General features: G+C 31.1%; 2 protein-coding genes across 4 annotated transcripts; both read left to right on the top strand.

The window, feature by feature from the left end:
* Window positions 1-581: 581 nt before the first annotated feature.
* Window positions 582-6159, top strand: LOC114192397 (beta-hexosaminidase 1-like). 3 transcript variants are annotated; one of them, XM_028082107.1, is made up of 16 exons: window positions 582-615; window positions 1045-1457; window positions 1556-1639; window positions 2080-2115; window positions 2633-2744; window positions 2855-2925; window positions 3073-3203; window positions 3434-3450; window positions 3616-3664; window positions 4071-4171; window positions 4372-4431; window positions 4664-4697; window positions 4996-5094; window positions 5299-5358; window positions 5447-5697; window positions 5806-6159. In XM_028082107.1, the coding sequence occupies exons 1-16, from the start codon at window positions 597-599 to the stop codon at window positions 5979-5981; spliced, it is 1713 nt and encodes a 570-aa protein (XP_027937908.1). In that variant the 5' UTR covers window positions 582-596; the 3' UTR covers window positions 5982-6159. The 3 variants fall into 3 exon arrangements, with proteins under 3 accessions (XP_027937908.1, XP_027937909.1, XP_027937907.1); XM_028082108.1 differs by lacking the exon at window positions 582-615 and adding an exon at window positions 841-856; XM_028082106.1 differs by lacking the exon at window positions 582-615 and adding an exon at window positions 894-955.
* A 2093-nt stretch (window positions 6160-8252) lies between these two features.
* LOC114191451 lies at window positions 8253-9606 on the top strand. The gene is made up of 3 exons (XM_028080623.1): window positions 8253-8870; window positions 9311-9498; window positions 9582-9606. Exons 1-3 carry the CDS (start codon window positions 8253-8255, stop codon window positions 9604-9606), a joined length of 831 nt encoding a protein of 276 aa, XP_027936424.1.
* Window positions 9607-15290: the final 5684 nt, after the last annotated feature.

Raw genomic sequence — 15290 nt, 5'->3', positions numbered from 1 at the left:
TACCCTGTATATTAATACATTTGTATTTTAGTATGTTTTGTTTTTTTTTTTTACATTTAATACACTCATAATACTCATAAATCCTGTATATTAATACATTTGTATTCTAGTATGATTTTTTTTTTGTTGGTAATGCATTTTTGATATGATATATTGTATTGTCAGTGGAGACGGACATATATATATATATATATATATATATATATATATATATATATATATATATATATAGTTCTTAGAGTGTAAATGTTAATTAGTTATCACTGATTTTTATACTTCAAGTTGGAACATGGGGGAGAGTTCATGGGAATAAGTGAATGACGCATCCAATTAAAATTCTTGTAACTTACTATAAATTTGTCTCTAATTATTATTACTAAATAAGGACACATTAGTCATTTTATTTTATAAAACAGTTTTCCGTGTTCTTACCATCCATTTTGGATGGTAAAAATCCTGTGAGTTTGGTGTAGTTTTGCATCATTCCTTCATTTCTGAAACCTACAAATGGAAGAGGAAACACATTCTACCGTTTTTTTCCTTTCTCTCTTTTTGCTCGCTGCCATTTTCAATTGTTTAGAACAGAGGATTAGACTATGTATTCAAAACATTATGGTATGCACGTCATGCTCTTTCACACACAATATGCTTCGTATGTAGAATTAACTATACTTTATTTCACATGGCTAGGAAGAAGAGAAAAAAAAAATGGTTTGACATAAACAAAGAGATGTAAAAGTTAGGATAACATGACAGTGAAGCAACTTGGTGGAGTGCATAATTATATATTTTATCTATGCACTAAAAGTGAAATTGTCTTCGCCATTATGTAACGTAAAGGAATCTCACACAAAGTGTGTGTGAGTGCCTTAAAATGGTGAAATAGACTATTATGTTGTCTGTTGTGTACATTTAATGATTCTTACCTTACCTGCATATGTCTGTTTCTTACAGCGTCAGATTTCTCGAATTTTTCTTAATCTTAAATACTCCAATAATCATGTTTGTTACATTCACGTTCTCTTTAATGCTTTTCTCTCTCAGCGCTTCAAAGCCCAACAATTCCTCAAAGTCCTACCAGAGCCATGGGGTTGTTGAGCATACCCACATCATCATCGTCGTCATCGTCGTCGAGTGCTGTTCCAACGTTGTTCCTCGTTTGTTGTGCATTCTTTGTTTCTCAAGCTCTCGGGGCGAGAATCCCGCATCCCGAGAGGTTTCTTCCCTTCATTTGGCCTCTGCCTGAAAAATTCAGCTTCGGCAATGAGACTCTTTCTCTTGACCCTGCTCTCTCCCTCTCTGGCAATGGTGCTGCCTTTAACATTGTTCGAGAGGCTTTTGAGAGATACAAAGGGATCCTGTTCAAGCATGGTGACAGGTTCAGTTTCCTCAGAACACTGAGGCCTGCCTACGATGTTAACAAATTGAGCATCACTGTTCATTCCAACAGTGAGGAGGTGGTCTTCTTTTCTTTTTTCTTTTTTTTTTTTAATTTTTTTTTCCTTTCTGGGTCTTCGTCAAGTTTGGTTTTTGAGATTGGGAACTCATGTTGCAGCTTCAACTTGGAGTGGATGAAAGCTACAATTTGTTCGTTTCAGGAGCCCATCAGCTTTCTGGTTCTGGGGGGGTCACAATTGAGGTGTGGTTTGTTTTTTTACATCACTATTTGTTATTCGATTCGAATATTCAATGAGATTGTGTTACTGTGTACTTTAAATCTGAAGGTTATGCTGTCCCTTTCCCTTCCTGAATACTATATAAAGTATTTCCCGTTTATGTGTGTATTTCTTAGTTTAATGGCATCATTTTCTGCGTCATGGACTAGTCAACCAATTCGTCCGCACCATACTAAAATGCCATAAACCAGCAATTGGAATTCATTGGAAAACACTGATTGATTGAAGTCTTTTGTTATTAGGGTAACAAGATGATTGATAAAGACTCTTGTGGTGTTGTGCTTCATTTCTTATGTTTATTGGACAGAAACAGATATATTGCAATGTGTTATATATTTATTTAATCTCAGAGTAATCTGTGGATGACCATTAGTCATCTAATTTTTTATTTTTTCTTGTGTAGGCAAATACTGTTTTTGGTGCATTGCGTGGATTAGAGGTATGTATAGAGTTTGCAACTCAATTCAGCTCCAACCTTTTCTGCCTTGCGCTTTTTGCTGTTCAGCATGAAACGGAGGGATGAAAGGAGTTGTAGTTACTTGATATTTCTGGATAAATTCAGATGTTTACTATTTTAGATAACTATTAAATTGTGTGTGCAATCTTCATTTTTCATAATTCAGAATTCAGTTTCTGTTTTCTTCATACCATTGGCAAAGTCTTTTATCTGTTCTGTTTGTGTCTATTGGGCAAGATGTCAGCAGTTTGAAAGAATGTAGCCCCTGTCACTCTCAATCTGTGAAATTATGAACTAACATAAGCATGTAAATTGCTTAAACTCAATTTTATTATATTGTTTAACTTGAAAATTAAAAGTGAATTATGCTTTTTTTGTGTTTCTCAGCATGCACTGTGGCACACAGGAATCACTACTTCCTGAACGATTTGAAACTTGTTATGTTGTGCACGACCTATAACCTTAATTTCTTTTTCTATTTTAATCTGTGATGCACCAGACATTCAGCCAGTTGTGTTCTTTTGATTATACAACTAAAAAAGTACATATAAGCAAGGTACCTTGGTCCGTCCGAGATAAACCTAGATTTCAATACCGTGGGCTTCTGTTGGGTGAGTCAAGATTTTTCCGATAAGATCAATCTACATTCTGCAAGTGTTTATGTGCTATGTTCTTACGCTCTATTAATACTTATGTTGTTATTTATTTATTTATTTTGCAGATACATCAAGACATTATTTACCAGTTAACGTAATTAAGCAGATAATTGAAGCTATGTCCTACGCTAAACTTGTAAGATTAAAAGTCATAAGTTTACTTCCCTTACCATTCCGCTGTTTATGAATGTTGGAAAGAAAACAAGTGTATCCTAATTCTTAACTAGCATACGATGCTACTTTGTTTCATGTAATTCTTATGTAAAAAAATTGAACACGGTAGAATGTTCTGCATTGGCACATCATAGACGAACAATCATTTCCTCTTGAAGTGCCTTCTTATCCAAATTTGTGGAAAGGTTCATACTCAGAGTGGGAACGTTACACAATAGAGGATGCACATGATATTGTCAAGTAAGACTCACCTTATTCCATCTCCTACAAATGTAACATCTTTAATTTTCTTAAATCATGCAAAGTTTATTGGCTACTTCTTTAAAATCATACTAAAGAAATGTTGATCAATTGCTCTATGCTTTTTATTAAATTGTTACTTTCCAGTTCATCTTTGAATTTGCTTTCTTAATCTAATCCGGACTAATACTGTATTCTCTTTTCGTGTTTCGCTTTGCCTCAATGTAAAGCTTTTCCAAAATGAGAGGTAACGTATCTTAAAATCCTTTTCGAGTTTCTGCTTCATATTATTCAGACCATTTTGAACTATAGGTCGTGATTTTATATTTTTTGGGTTTTTTGTTTTCCTTTTGTGCCTCCCATCTTTCTCAGTACCGAGCAAGATAATGAGTATCTTCTGGGTTTATCACAGGCATAAATGTGATGGCGGAAGTGGATGTCCCTGGTCATGCAGCATCATGGTAAAAAGTTTGTGTTATGTTCATATTTTTTTTTCCTCTGATGATAATCTGGTAATTTATAAACTTACAATAATGTCTTGAAAATGGTGCTGCATGAGAACCTATGTTTCTTTTACTTCATCTATTTGATATAGATATTTCTTTCAAGAAATTCTTGTGTTTTCAAAGAAAAGTTTAAGTTTTCTAGCTATGGATTGGATGCAGCTGTGTCATGAAAGTTTGCTCCGAATGGATTCCTATGTGTTGACGTCAGACACTGGTTTTGAAAAGTTTTATTTAGGCATTGATCCAATTATTTTACGAATTTGGACTTCAATTGGATGCTCCAAAAAATTTAATATTTCTACTGACTAATTTTGTAGAGCAGAAATAAATTAGCGTTTCTCTGTTCTTCATTTCTGTTTAGGGGTGTTGGATATCCTGATCTTTGGCCATCACCCTTCTGCAAGCAGCCACTAGATGTTTCGAAGAAGTTTACTTTTGATATCCTGTCTGGTATTCTAACAGGTTAAGTCTCTGTAAAACTTGCATCACTTTATTGAGCTTATATCTTCTTCCATTCTACCTTGAATCTTGCAAAAATATCAGTATTATGGAGTTTGTCAAAACCACCCTTTGACAGTACTAAGTTATACTCATATTTTCCTAGTATGTAATCTGATCTAAAATAATAACTTTCTTTCATTCTCCTTTTCTAAATTTTGCAGACATGAGAAAAATATTCCCATTTGAACTATTTCACTTGGGTGGTGATGAAGTGAATACAGGTCAGTGTGCATGTCTTTCTTCTTCCAGCTTGACCTAAAAGCTCAAAATTGGCGTTTTATGTCTATAATTGGCACCAACCTTTATTGTTCACTTTTACTGCATACGTTATTGAGGCAAAGTTTTCATTTTAGTTTGATATAAAAGTAAAAACAGTAGAAGCACACTTTATTATGGTTTGCCCATTATTTTTGAGCTGTTTTATTGATAAGTAATTGCAATTTATTTTGACAGATTGCTGGACTAATACTTCTACAGTGAATAAATGGTACAAATCTTAACCTATTCTACACATTTATTATATTATATACGACGATTTTTGGTGTCTTAGGGCAGTAAAGACATTGAGTTATCATGCTATGGAAACTGAAAATATGAACTTCTAGCTGTTTTTTCCCCTCTTCGAATCTGAGTCCGAGAAAAAGTATTTTAGGAGGGATACAATTGATGTATTCAAGTTACTATCAGTTGTCACACTTCAGAAATCAACAGAACTTTTTTGGGATTATTTACTTGTGAAGCATGTACAGGAACAATGTTCAGTTTTGATTATATCTCCAATGCAGGTTACAGAACAAGAACATGACTGCTGAAGATGCCTATGAATATTTTGTACTAAAGGCTCAAAACATAGCACTTACAAAAAATTGGAGTCCGGTAAACTGGTATAATTTCTATATTCATAATATAAAAACTCATTTATACCCTTAATTGATCCTTGATGACCCTAGTATTTCAGATTCCAATAGTAGTTTGCCTGCATGTAAACTACAGAAATTTAGAAGCATCACTTCTATTTATTTACCATGTCATGTTCTTAAACTGTTAGCATGTTTTTAAGATCTGACCTTTTCTATTTAACTTGTCAGGGAAGAAACCTTCAACACTTTTCCATCTAAGCTCAGTCCGCAGACTGTAGTGCATAACTGGTGAATTTCTGCCTAAGTAAAGTTTTATTTTTATATGATACTTGATGATCCCAGTTTCAGAAATTATAATTCCAAGTAAATACTGTAGGTTGGGCCCTGGAGTTTGTCCAAAGGCTGTTGCAAAAGGTTTCAGGTGTATTTTCAGTAACCAAGGTGTATGGTATCTTGACCATCTAAATGTACCTTGGGAAGTTGTCTATGATGCTGATCCACTTGAAGGAATTCAGAAAGCTTCAGAGAAAAAATTAGTTATTGGGGGAGAAGTGTGTATGTGGGGCGAGACAGCTGATACATCAGACGTTCAGCAAACAATATGGCCTCGAGCAGCAGCAGCAGCAGGTTTGCTTCATTACTAATGCAAAGTTGTTCACCATTCTCTTGTCTTGTTCTTTTTTTTCAGTTTTAGTACTGAAACATAATGTATTCACCATTGTTTGTTTCCCACAGAACGATTGTGGAGTCCTAGAGATTTTACTTCAGGAAAACATGCTAAAGTAACAGCACTGAAAAGGTTGCAATACTTCAGATGTCTGTTGAATAGACGTGGGGTTGCAGCAGCTCCTGTCACAAATTTTTATGCTAGAACTGCTCCTGATGGTCCAGGCTCATGCTTGGTGCAGTAAACTTATTCATCTGTGCATGTCTAGATTATTGTGAATGTAGTAAACTCATGTTTATCTAGAGAATGATAGATATTTGTGGTTCATTGACAGCATTCATAGTGTAAGTTATTGTCCAATTCAATAAACAACACCTGTTCACCTGTTTATCTGTTTCCAAATGCAAGTTTTATGGTTATGACTGATGTGTATGATGTTGATTTCCATTTCTAGAATTTAACATGGCATCGTAGGGTGTTAGTGAGAAATTTGGCAGATGAGAGTATGCAAGATCACAGTGATCACAACATAAGCAAATGGATTTTATAGAATAATGTGGAGAACAAAACAGAGTTTACGGATAAATTTATGTTATCTCACAACATACGTTTAATGCGTAGTGATTGCATTTATACAGTAGAAAAGCATTTCAAGAATTTTATTTAGTCCTTCTGTATTTCTATTTAAAAATTCGAATGGTTTAGTTCCAGTGAATCTCATTATTGAACTTGAAAGGGGAAAGGAGTAGAAACAGAATTATGTAGAATTCTGTGGAAACAGAAAACGGAAAGGATAAAAAATAGCTATTTTGATCGAAATTATGTTTTTTTTTTCATAAATATTACTTAAAATTGAAAATAATTTCTGATCGAAACTTACTGTTTAACCCCTGAATCTTTTAAGTTATTAGCTTTGGTCCATATTTTTTCAACGGTGTTAATGTATCTTACCAACCATGTGTTATTTAAATTTTTTATAAAATAAAATTTTTGTGTCTGTTTGATCCACACTATTAATGATTAATTATAAAACAAATAAAAAGAGTTAAGGATCCATATGGAAGTGGTAGATAGTGAATATTTAAAAACCAATTCTAACTTTTTATTTATAATTATAATAATAATAATAATAGTTTTAACAAAGTTTATATTTAAATGAATTTGGATGAACATACAAATAATACAATGCGTGAAAATAAAATATGTCATTAAGTTATAGCTTAATTGTATTTTCATTTTGATTGAAACCTACTCATTCAAGAGGATAAAGAGTGCAACAAAAAAGACTTTTACTTACTATTAGATGATACTGACAATCGCATTAAATTTTAATTTAATTTTAATTAAAGAATAAATGATACAACGAGCAATATATATATATATATATATATATATATATATATATATATATATATATATATATAGATAGATAGAAAAATTAATTATATATACGAATTTGTGATTTTCTTCAATAATCTTAATAATTTTGATGTGCTATGTGAAAGCTGAATTTGAAATAGGAAAATGATATTTTGATAAAATTTTGTTTAACAAATTTTAACAAACAATCATTTTTTATAAAAAAAACTTTAAAATTTTATTATTTTATTTTTGTAACTCTATAAAAATATAAAAAATTATTCTATTTAATAACCTTGTCAATTAAATATTTATCAAAAAATTATTTTTGTTTAAAATAATATATAAAATCGAAAAATGATACCGTTTTACGAGTTAAATCTTAATTCTAAGTGAAAAACAAAGTTAAAGTTATACTTGAAAGAAAAAAAAAAACAAAAAATAAAGGGAAGTCAAATAATTTTGGGTTAAATATGTTTTTGGTCCCTCAAGTTTGAGTGAATTTTGGAATTAGTCCCTCATCAAAACTTTATACCAATTTAGTCCTTCATCTTTCAAAATGCGTGAATTTAGTCCTTTTAACCAAATTTTGTTAAGTTTATTTGACGTTTCAAGTGCATTTCATGATAGTATTTAAGTTAACATTGAAACAAAAATGTGTCAAACAGTGTAAATAATTTAAATACTATCATGAAATGCGCTTGAAACGTCAAAAAAACTTAACAAAATTTGGTTAAAAGGACTAAATTCACACATTTTGAAAGATGAAGGACTAAATTGGTCAAAAGTTTTGATGGGGGACTAATTTCAATTTTCGCTGAAACTTGAGGGACCAAAAACATATTTAACCCAATAATTTTCATACGTTGTAGATACGAAAAATAACTGCACGTTGTAAATATAAACGGACGGAGAGGATCACATTGCACACTACTTTATTGATTGATATTATTTGTTTTGTTTATGCCGTTTCAGTTTCTTTCTGGAGTAGTTGATAAGCAATGAAAGAAAACCTTGATTCAAGAACTCAATGGGTACTTCTCGATCCAAATTCAAAACTCACCATACATATGAATTTCATTGTTTATATATAGCTCTCAACAATAACATTCAGGTTAAGACGTGTAATACAGCATAACACCTGATATATATGAGCATGGCATCTTCTTCCTCCAAATTGATTATTGACTCAAAGCGTGAGAAGGTGCTGTTCGTAGAAGCATCAAAAGCGGTTGTAGACTTTCTCTTTTACTTGCTCTGTTTGCCCATTGGTAGTGCCACAAGGATTCTGAACAAGGATCAAATGGTTGGCTCCTTAGTCAATCTGTATGAAAGTGTTAAGAATCTGGATGAAACTTACATGGAACCAAAGCTGCGTAAGGATCTAATGTTGAAGCTAATTGCCTCCGTTTCTTCACAAATCTCAGGCCTTCTTCCTTCAATCGATGACACTTCTTCTGACACCTCCAAGTATGTGTTCTACAGGTGCCCAACTCACTATGGTTACGTCACATGTGATAACACCACTCGCTGTCCTTACCAATGTGGGAATACTATGAACAGTGTAATGCAATTTGTTGGTGAAAAGGTTGGAAGTTTTGAAATTTCAGCCGACAAGAGTGGTTTTGTGAACGAGGTAGTAACTTACATGGTGATGGATGATTTAGTGGTTCAGCCCATGTCAAGCATCTCAAGCATTACCTTACTCACCAAATTCAACGTCAAAGAGGTTGGTGCATTGCAAGAAAAGGTGGTCGATTTAGACATGAACAAGGTATGTTACATATGTTTATAAAATATGCAAATATTCTGAATCACTACATATATAATATCTGAATATATACTTCTAACTATAATACCTCTACTTAAGGTTTTCATGAATAAATGTCTTCCTAACTATATACATATATAGCATGGTTCTTTAATATGTTTGCTTTGTATTTTTTAGGCTTAAATAGTCATTTGGTCCTAGTTTGAGTCGACTTTTTTCACTTTGGTCATACTTTTGAAAATGTTTTCAATTTGGTCATACCTTTCGTAATTTTTTTTCAATCAACTCCTTTTCGTTAACTCCGTCTAAATCGTTAACGGAACAGTGCGACGTGGATACTGTTTAGTGACATGTCCGTTTGCACTGTCATAGCCCAGATTTTAAATTGAAATTTAGGGTTTGTGTTCATTGTGGTTGTCTTCCATTAAAGTTCAGCTGAAAAGGAATGTCTCGTGGGGCATCTTCATCTTCTTGCAATAGCTGAGTTCACCGAACTTGCAATTCCTGCCATGGTGGTTCTAGGGTTTCAGGCTGACCCCCAATTTGTGATTGCGGAGACATTGCAGTGGTGCGCACAGCTAGAACTACAAAAAACTTGGGTAAACAATGTTGGGGTTGTGCGAACTTTAAGGTTTGTTTCCCAGTGTTCGACTTTGGGTGTTTCTTTCACTTTCAGTGTTTCACTTTCATCTTCATGGGTTTTTTGTGTTGCAGGACATACCTCCGCGTTGAACCCTAAAGCAAGACATACCTTCGCGATGAACACGTTTTTCTCTCCACAACGATTGTACAAAGATGAGCGACGAAATTGGATGCCAAAAATTGATCTCAAAGGCGAAATTCCAGAATTTCGACAAAAAAATCTCCAATTCGACCACCAAATCCCCAATTCGACATAAACAATCCTAAACCCAATTTAATCCAACTTAAACCCTAAAATGAATATGCAATTTCAATTAAATGGTCAGCACAGTGCAAACGGACACGTTACTGAACAGTATCCACGTCACACAAAATCACCACGCTGGCCACCGTTTCGTTAACGATTTAGACGGAGTTAACGAAAAGGAGTTGATTGAAAAAAAATTACGAAAGGTGGGACCAAATTGAAAACATTTTCAAAAGTAGGACCAAAGTGAAAAAAGTCGACCAAAAATAGGACCAAATGACTATTTAAGCCTATTTTTTATAGGGTGTCAACCTTTTAAAGGCTTCTCTGCGGTCGAAGACTTTTTTGACAGATGTTTTTCTCATGAAATAGTATTTCGATGTAGGGTTTCACAACGTTTAATCAGTACTATTTTCTTTTAAGTCAATAACCAAAGCATGGAATTGTAGTGTTGGACTATATAATTACAATATATTTATAATTATGATCCTAAAACAATTTCTTCCTTTTTTTTTTAAAACTGTCAAATAAATATATGTGATAAATTACCAATTCAATCTACATGAAGAAAAACACCTCTAAGATATCCTTTTGTTATGCTATGTTCCAAATTGTCTATGTTCCAACTTTTTGGGTGAAAGGATATAGTTTAAATAAAATTTAAACCTAATTAAGAGTTAATACAACTAAAAATACTTTTTATTACATGTGCTGTGACATAAATGATGTGCTCACTTGTGAAGATTGATTGGAGAGAAAGAGAAAAGATAAAAATGAATTTGAGTGGATTAGAAAGTAAAATTTGTGTCCTTTACTTTAAAGGATGTAGAGGGGAAAGTGAGTGAATTTAGAGATATATGAGTAGTTTAATGAATGTGATAAATTAAAAAATAAGTTTAATGAAAAGAAAAACAAGATTATCAAATTATCTTTGATTTACAATTTTAGAAATAATATTAAAATGAATAAATTAAAATAACATTTTAATAAAATAATATTTGTAAAAAATTTTAATAAAAAAATTTAAAATGATTTTTTAAACTTTTTTTATTATAATTTAAAAATTTTGGTATTAATTATTTTTTAAACATAATTTTAAAAATCATGTTTTTACATTACCACTATAAAAAAACTAAAATTACCGACGGATTCTCAAATTTTAATTACCGATAAAAAAATCCTTCGGTAACACAAATTTCATTTATCGACAGAAAATCCGTCGGTAATTCAAAATTTTTTTATCAACAGATTTACTGACTGATTTTTCCGTACGTAAAAGAAGAGGGAAATTTTCCGCCAAAATTTGAATTATCGACGGATTTACCGATGAAAAAATTCGTCGGTAAAACAAAACAGAAAATTTCCCGTCAAAATTTGAATTACCGACAGATTTTTCTGTCGGTAAATCTGTCGATACTTACATAACTCAAAATTCATCGGTAAAATCTGTCGATAATTTAATTTTATTTTATCGACGAAATTATCGACAGATTTATCCGTCGGTAAAAGAAGCGAGAATTTTCCTGCCCATATCTCACCTTATAAGAAGAAGGCACCTTACTCACCCATACCCATCATCCAAAACATGCACAAAGCTTACCAACCATCTCATATAATTCCTATGAACCCGAAAACATGTACACATCATGGGAACCCTTAACATAATATCTTCATGTGCAAACACCACCTATTTCGCAACTAAAACACAAAACCCAAATATATATATATATATATATATATATATATATATATATATATATATATATATATATATATATATATATATATATATATTAAAAATAAAATCTAATATTCGTGTTATCATTTTATAATTTATGATTTTATGAGTCCTTTAATATACTGATCTTAATTTCAATTTTTAACATGCTTATGTTACGATTCTGATTATCAATTTCAATTTTAATTACTCCTTTTTTATTTTAAATCAATAAATTCTCAATTTCATATGTAGTCTATTTACTGAAAAAAAAAATCACCTTTACGTATAAAAAACTTGAAAAAAAAAAGATTTAAAAAAAATAAAATTTAATTAAACATAAAATCACTTATAAAGCATAGAATGGAAAACAAGAGATGGAGAAAAGAAAATAAATTAATTTTGTTTTACAATTCTAATAATTTTATTGTGTTATGATAATACAATATATTTGAATAATTTTGGTTTTTTTTTCTCAAAATAGGTCATGCAACGAATAATTTAAAAAAATGCTAAACAACTAAACTCATACTAGGCAAAGGACATGGTAAAAAATTATTTGTTCAGCTGCATCTACTTTTTGAATATGTCATTCCTAAATGCTTTCAAAGAAAAAAATATATATTTGCATTATTTTCTTTTATATGGATTTTCAGGTGTGTGGCACTTAGATCGAATGTATACGGTAGAGAATTGATTTTTCTAGCACGATGAGAATTCTATCCTAGTCAAGTGCATTGCATCTGAATCTAACCCTCCCTCTACTGATAATATTGTTAATATTACAATGGCATGTGGTGCATCTAACCTCCTATCGCAAGCGAAATCACGACGGGACGACGAAAATAATTCGAAAGGTACAGAGGAGTCGTCACCATAGTTTATTATGGAAAACTATAGAAAAACTTTAAAAAAAGAATGGTCTTCGAAATCAAATTTGGATTCGGGAGTTGGTTACATGTGAGGAAGGTAGTAGCACCCCACAACGCCCGTCTTAAGACGGTTCCCTCTTTAATTAAGTGTGCAAAGTAGAATTTGATGTTTAAAATATTTTTTTATTCCCCAAAAAATCAAACAAAATAAAATAAAATTAAAAACATGAGTGTACATCCAAATTAATGTTGACATGTCATGTGAAGAGTGTGAATAGCAAATAGTGGGGTGAAAATATGTATAAAACATTTGGGCTCATGAAATGGAAAGGGTGTGATAATTAAAAATAGATCATATTCTCCCTTATCTTGTTTTTTCCTTCCTTTCTTTTTTTTTTCTTTTTTTCCATGGTAGAATTAAAGTTAAAAAATCTACTATCAATCAATTTTTTTTATTATTTTTATTTTTATTTTTATTTTTTTTTATTTTTTTAACAAAACAAATTTATTTACCCGGACAAAATTGGGTGTTGACACCTCCCTCTAATTATGTTGCGCTCATAACTCGTAAAAATGTTCAATCTAAAAGTTCTTAAATTTGCGCACAATATTATAATTTGCGCACAATATTGAAATGCTGAGTTGTTATCGAAGCTTTTAAATTACCGAATATACCTTTTGCTTGGTTAGGTTTTCAAATAATATTAAATGAAACTTAGTCTATTAGTCTATATATTCTTCCCAGTGTAGGAAATTACCTTATAATTCATTAAGTTTAAATTGTTAATTTGAAATATTGAATTTGTTAAAAACCTGATGTGTCGTCATTTTTTTGGAAATTCAAATATAAATATCTTGTTAGTGACTGTCACTATTATCTGAAAATTTTAAAGTTCCTAATAAGTATTTTAACAATATTAGATTGAGGTTGATTAATATTGAACAATTAACAATATTAGATTGAGGTGGATTAATATTAAACAATAAGTTTTTTTTTATTCACTCCTCACTAGAGGTGACAAATAAATTCGTATTCGTAGATATTGTTTGAACCAGTTTTCGTCTTGACGAAAAATTCTCGCATTGACTGAGTATGGGTATGGATATAAATATTTTATTTTATATGGATTTTCAGGTGTGTGGCACTTAGATCAAATGTATACGGTAGGGAATTGATTTTTCTAGCACGATGAGAATTCTATCATAGTCAAGTGTATTGACGAAAATAATTCGAAAGGTACAGTCGTCTCGTCACCATAGTTTATTATGGAAAACTATAGAAAAACTTTAAAAAAAGAATGGTCTTCGAAATCAAATTTGGATTCGGGAGTCGGTTACATGTGAGGAAGGTAGTAACGTAGCACCCAACAACGCCCGTCTTAAGACGGTTCCCTCTTTAATTAAGTGTGCAAAGTAGAATTTGATGCTTAAAATATTTGTTATTCCCCAAAGAATCAAACAAAATAAAATAAATGTAAAAACAATAGTGTACATCCAAATTGATGTTGACATGTCATGTGAAGAGTGTGAATAGCAAACAGTGGGGGTGAAAATATGTATAAAACATTTAGGCTCATGAAATTAAAAAGGTGTGATAATTAAAAACAGACCATATTCTCCCTTATCTTGTTTTTTCCTTCTTTTTTTTTTCTTTTTTTCCCATGGTAGAATTAAAGTTAAAAAATCTACCATCAATCAATTTTTATTTTATTTTATTATTTATTATTATTATTATTTTTTATATATTAATTATTATTTTTTTTAACAAAACAAATGCATTTACCCGGACGAAATTGGGTGTTGACACCTCCCTCTAATTATGTTGCGCTCATAACTCGTAAAAATGTTGTACTTCAATTCAATTTTAATTTGTTGTTTGTTAGCGCCTTATTGGCCCATAGTGGTTTGTCAATCACTTTTCTATTTTTTATTTCTTCTAATTATTTTGTTTGTATGAAACTCATTCGTATCCAATATATTTTTCATCTTATCATAAATTTTTATGTAATTATGTTAATATTGGACGGTCCCTGCTGCACGAAAATAAAAAAAACAACGTTTATTTTTTTAATGAACAAGGCACCTTACTCACCCATACCCATCATCCAAAACATGCACAAACTTACCAATCATCTCATATAATTCCTATGAACCCGAAAACATGTACACATCATTGAAACCCTTAACATAATATCTTCATGTGCAAACACCACCTGTTTCACACCTAAAACACAAAATCCATATATAAATATAATGTCATTTAACTTTTTTTAAGATCTAAAAAAATTTAAATAAAAAAATCATAAAAAAAATTAATGATTTGATTAAGATTGTTGATTTATTTAATTTAATTATTTTATTAAATTATGAAATATGGGATAATTATTTGAATGATTTAAGTAATTGTTTTATTTATTTTAATTTAGTTAGTTATAAAATAAGAAATGTATATATTTATAAATATTTGGTACATATTATATCATGAGAAAGCATATGATTTAGTGGTCGGTGTGTGAAGGGGGTGCCAGTTTGAATCCTCGTCAACTAGGGATGCCTTTGTTTAATTTATTTCTCTTGTGTAGTGAGTCCATGTAATTACTCGTTGTTGCCATTTAACAAATATATTGTGATAATTTATTTTGATTTATTAGTTGGAAAGTACAGTGTTAACCACAAGATTAAGATACAAATAGCAATTAGCCAAACAGATATATGATAACCAAACAGATTTATCGACAGAAAAATTTGTCGATAATTTAAATTTGGTCGAGAAATTTCATGCTTCTTTTACCGACAAATTTTTTCGTCGGTACATTTGTCTATAAAAAAAATTTGAATTACCGACAGATGTATCAACGGAAAAATTTGTCTGTATTTCAAATTTGGGCGGGAAATTTTTCGTTTCTTTTACTGACAAAAAAATTCGTCGATAAATTTGTAGGTAA

Source organism: Vigna unguiculata, chromosome 7, assembly GCF_004118075.2.
Source record: "Vigna unguiculata cultivar IT97K-499-35 chromosome 7, ASM411807v1, whole genome shotgun sequence".
Taxonomy (NCBI): domain Eukaryota; kingdom Viridiplantae; phylum Streptophyta; class Magnoliopsida; order Fabales; family Fabaceae; genus Vigna; species Vigna unguiculata.
This window is presented reverse-complemented; position numbering and strand designations above follow the sequence as displayed.

Bases quoted from the DNA above. Each gene is read 5' to 3' on its own strand.
- LOC114191451 (XM_028080623.1), top strand. From the start codon at position 8,253: ATGGCATCTTCTTCCTCCAAATTGATTATTGACTCAAAGCGTGAGAAG. The intron at 8,871-9,310 runs GTATGTTACATA...TCAGCTGAAAAG, and splicing joins TCGATTTAGACATGAACAAG to GAATGTCTCGTGGGGCATCT. The intron at 9,499-9,581 runs GTTTGTTTCCCA...TTTGTGTTGCAG, and splicing joins GGGGTTGTGCGAACTTTAAG to GACATACCTCCGCGTTGAAC.
- LOC114192397 (XM_028082106.1), top strand. From the start codon at position 916: ATGATTCTTACCTTACCTGCATATGTCTGTTTCTTACAGC. The intron at 2,926-3,072 runs GTAAGATTAAAA...TGAACACGGTAG, and splicing joins CTATGTCCTACGCTAAACTT to AATGTTCTGCATTGGCACAT. The intron at 4,432-4,663 runs GTCAGTGTGCAT...TTATTTTGACAG, and splicing joins TGGTGATGAAGTGAATACAG to ATTGCTGGACTAATACTTCT.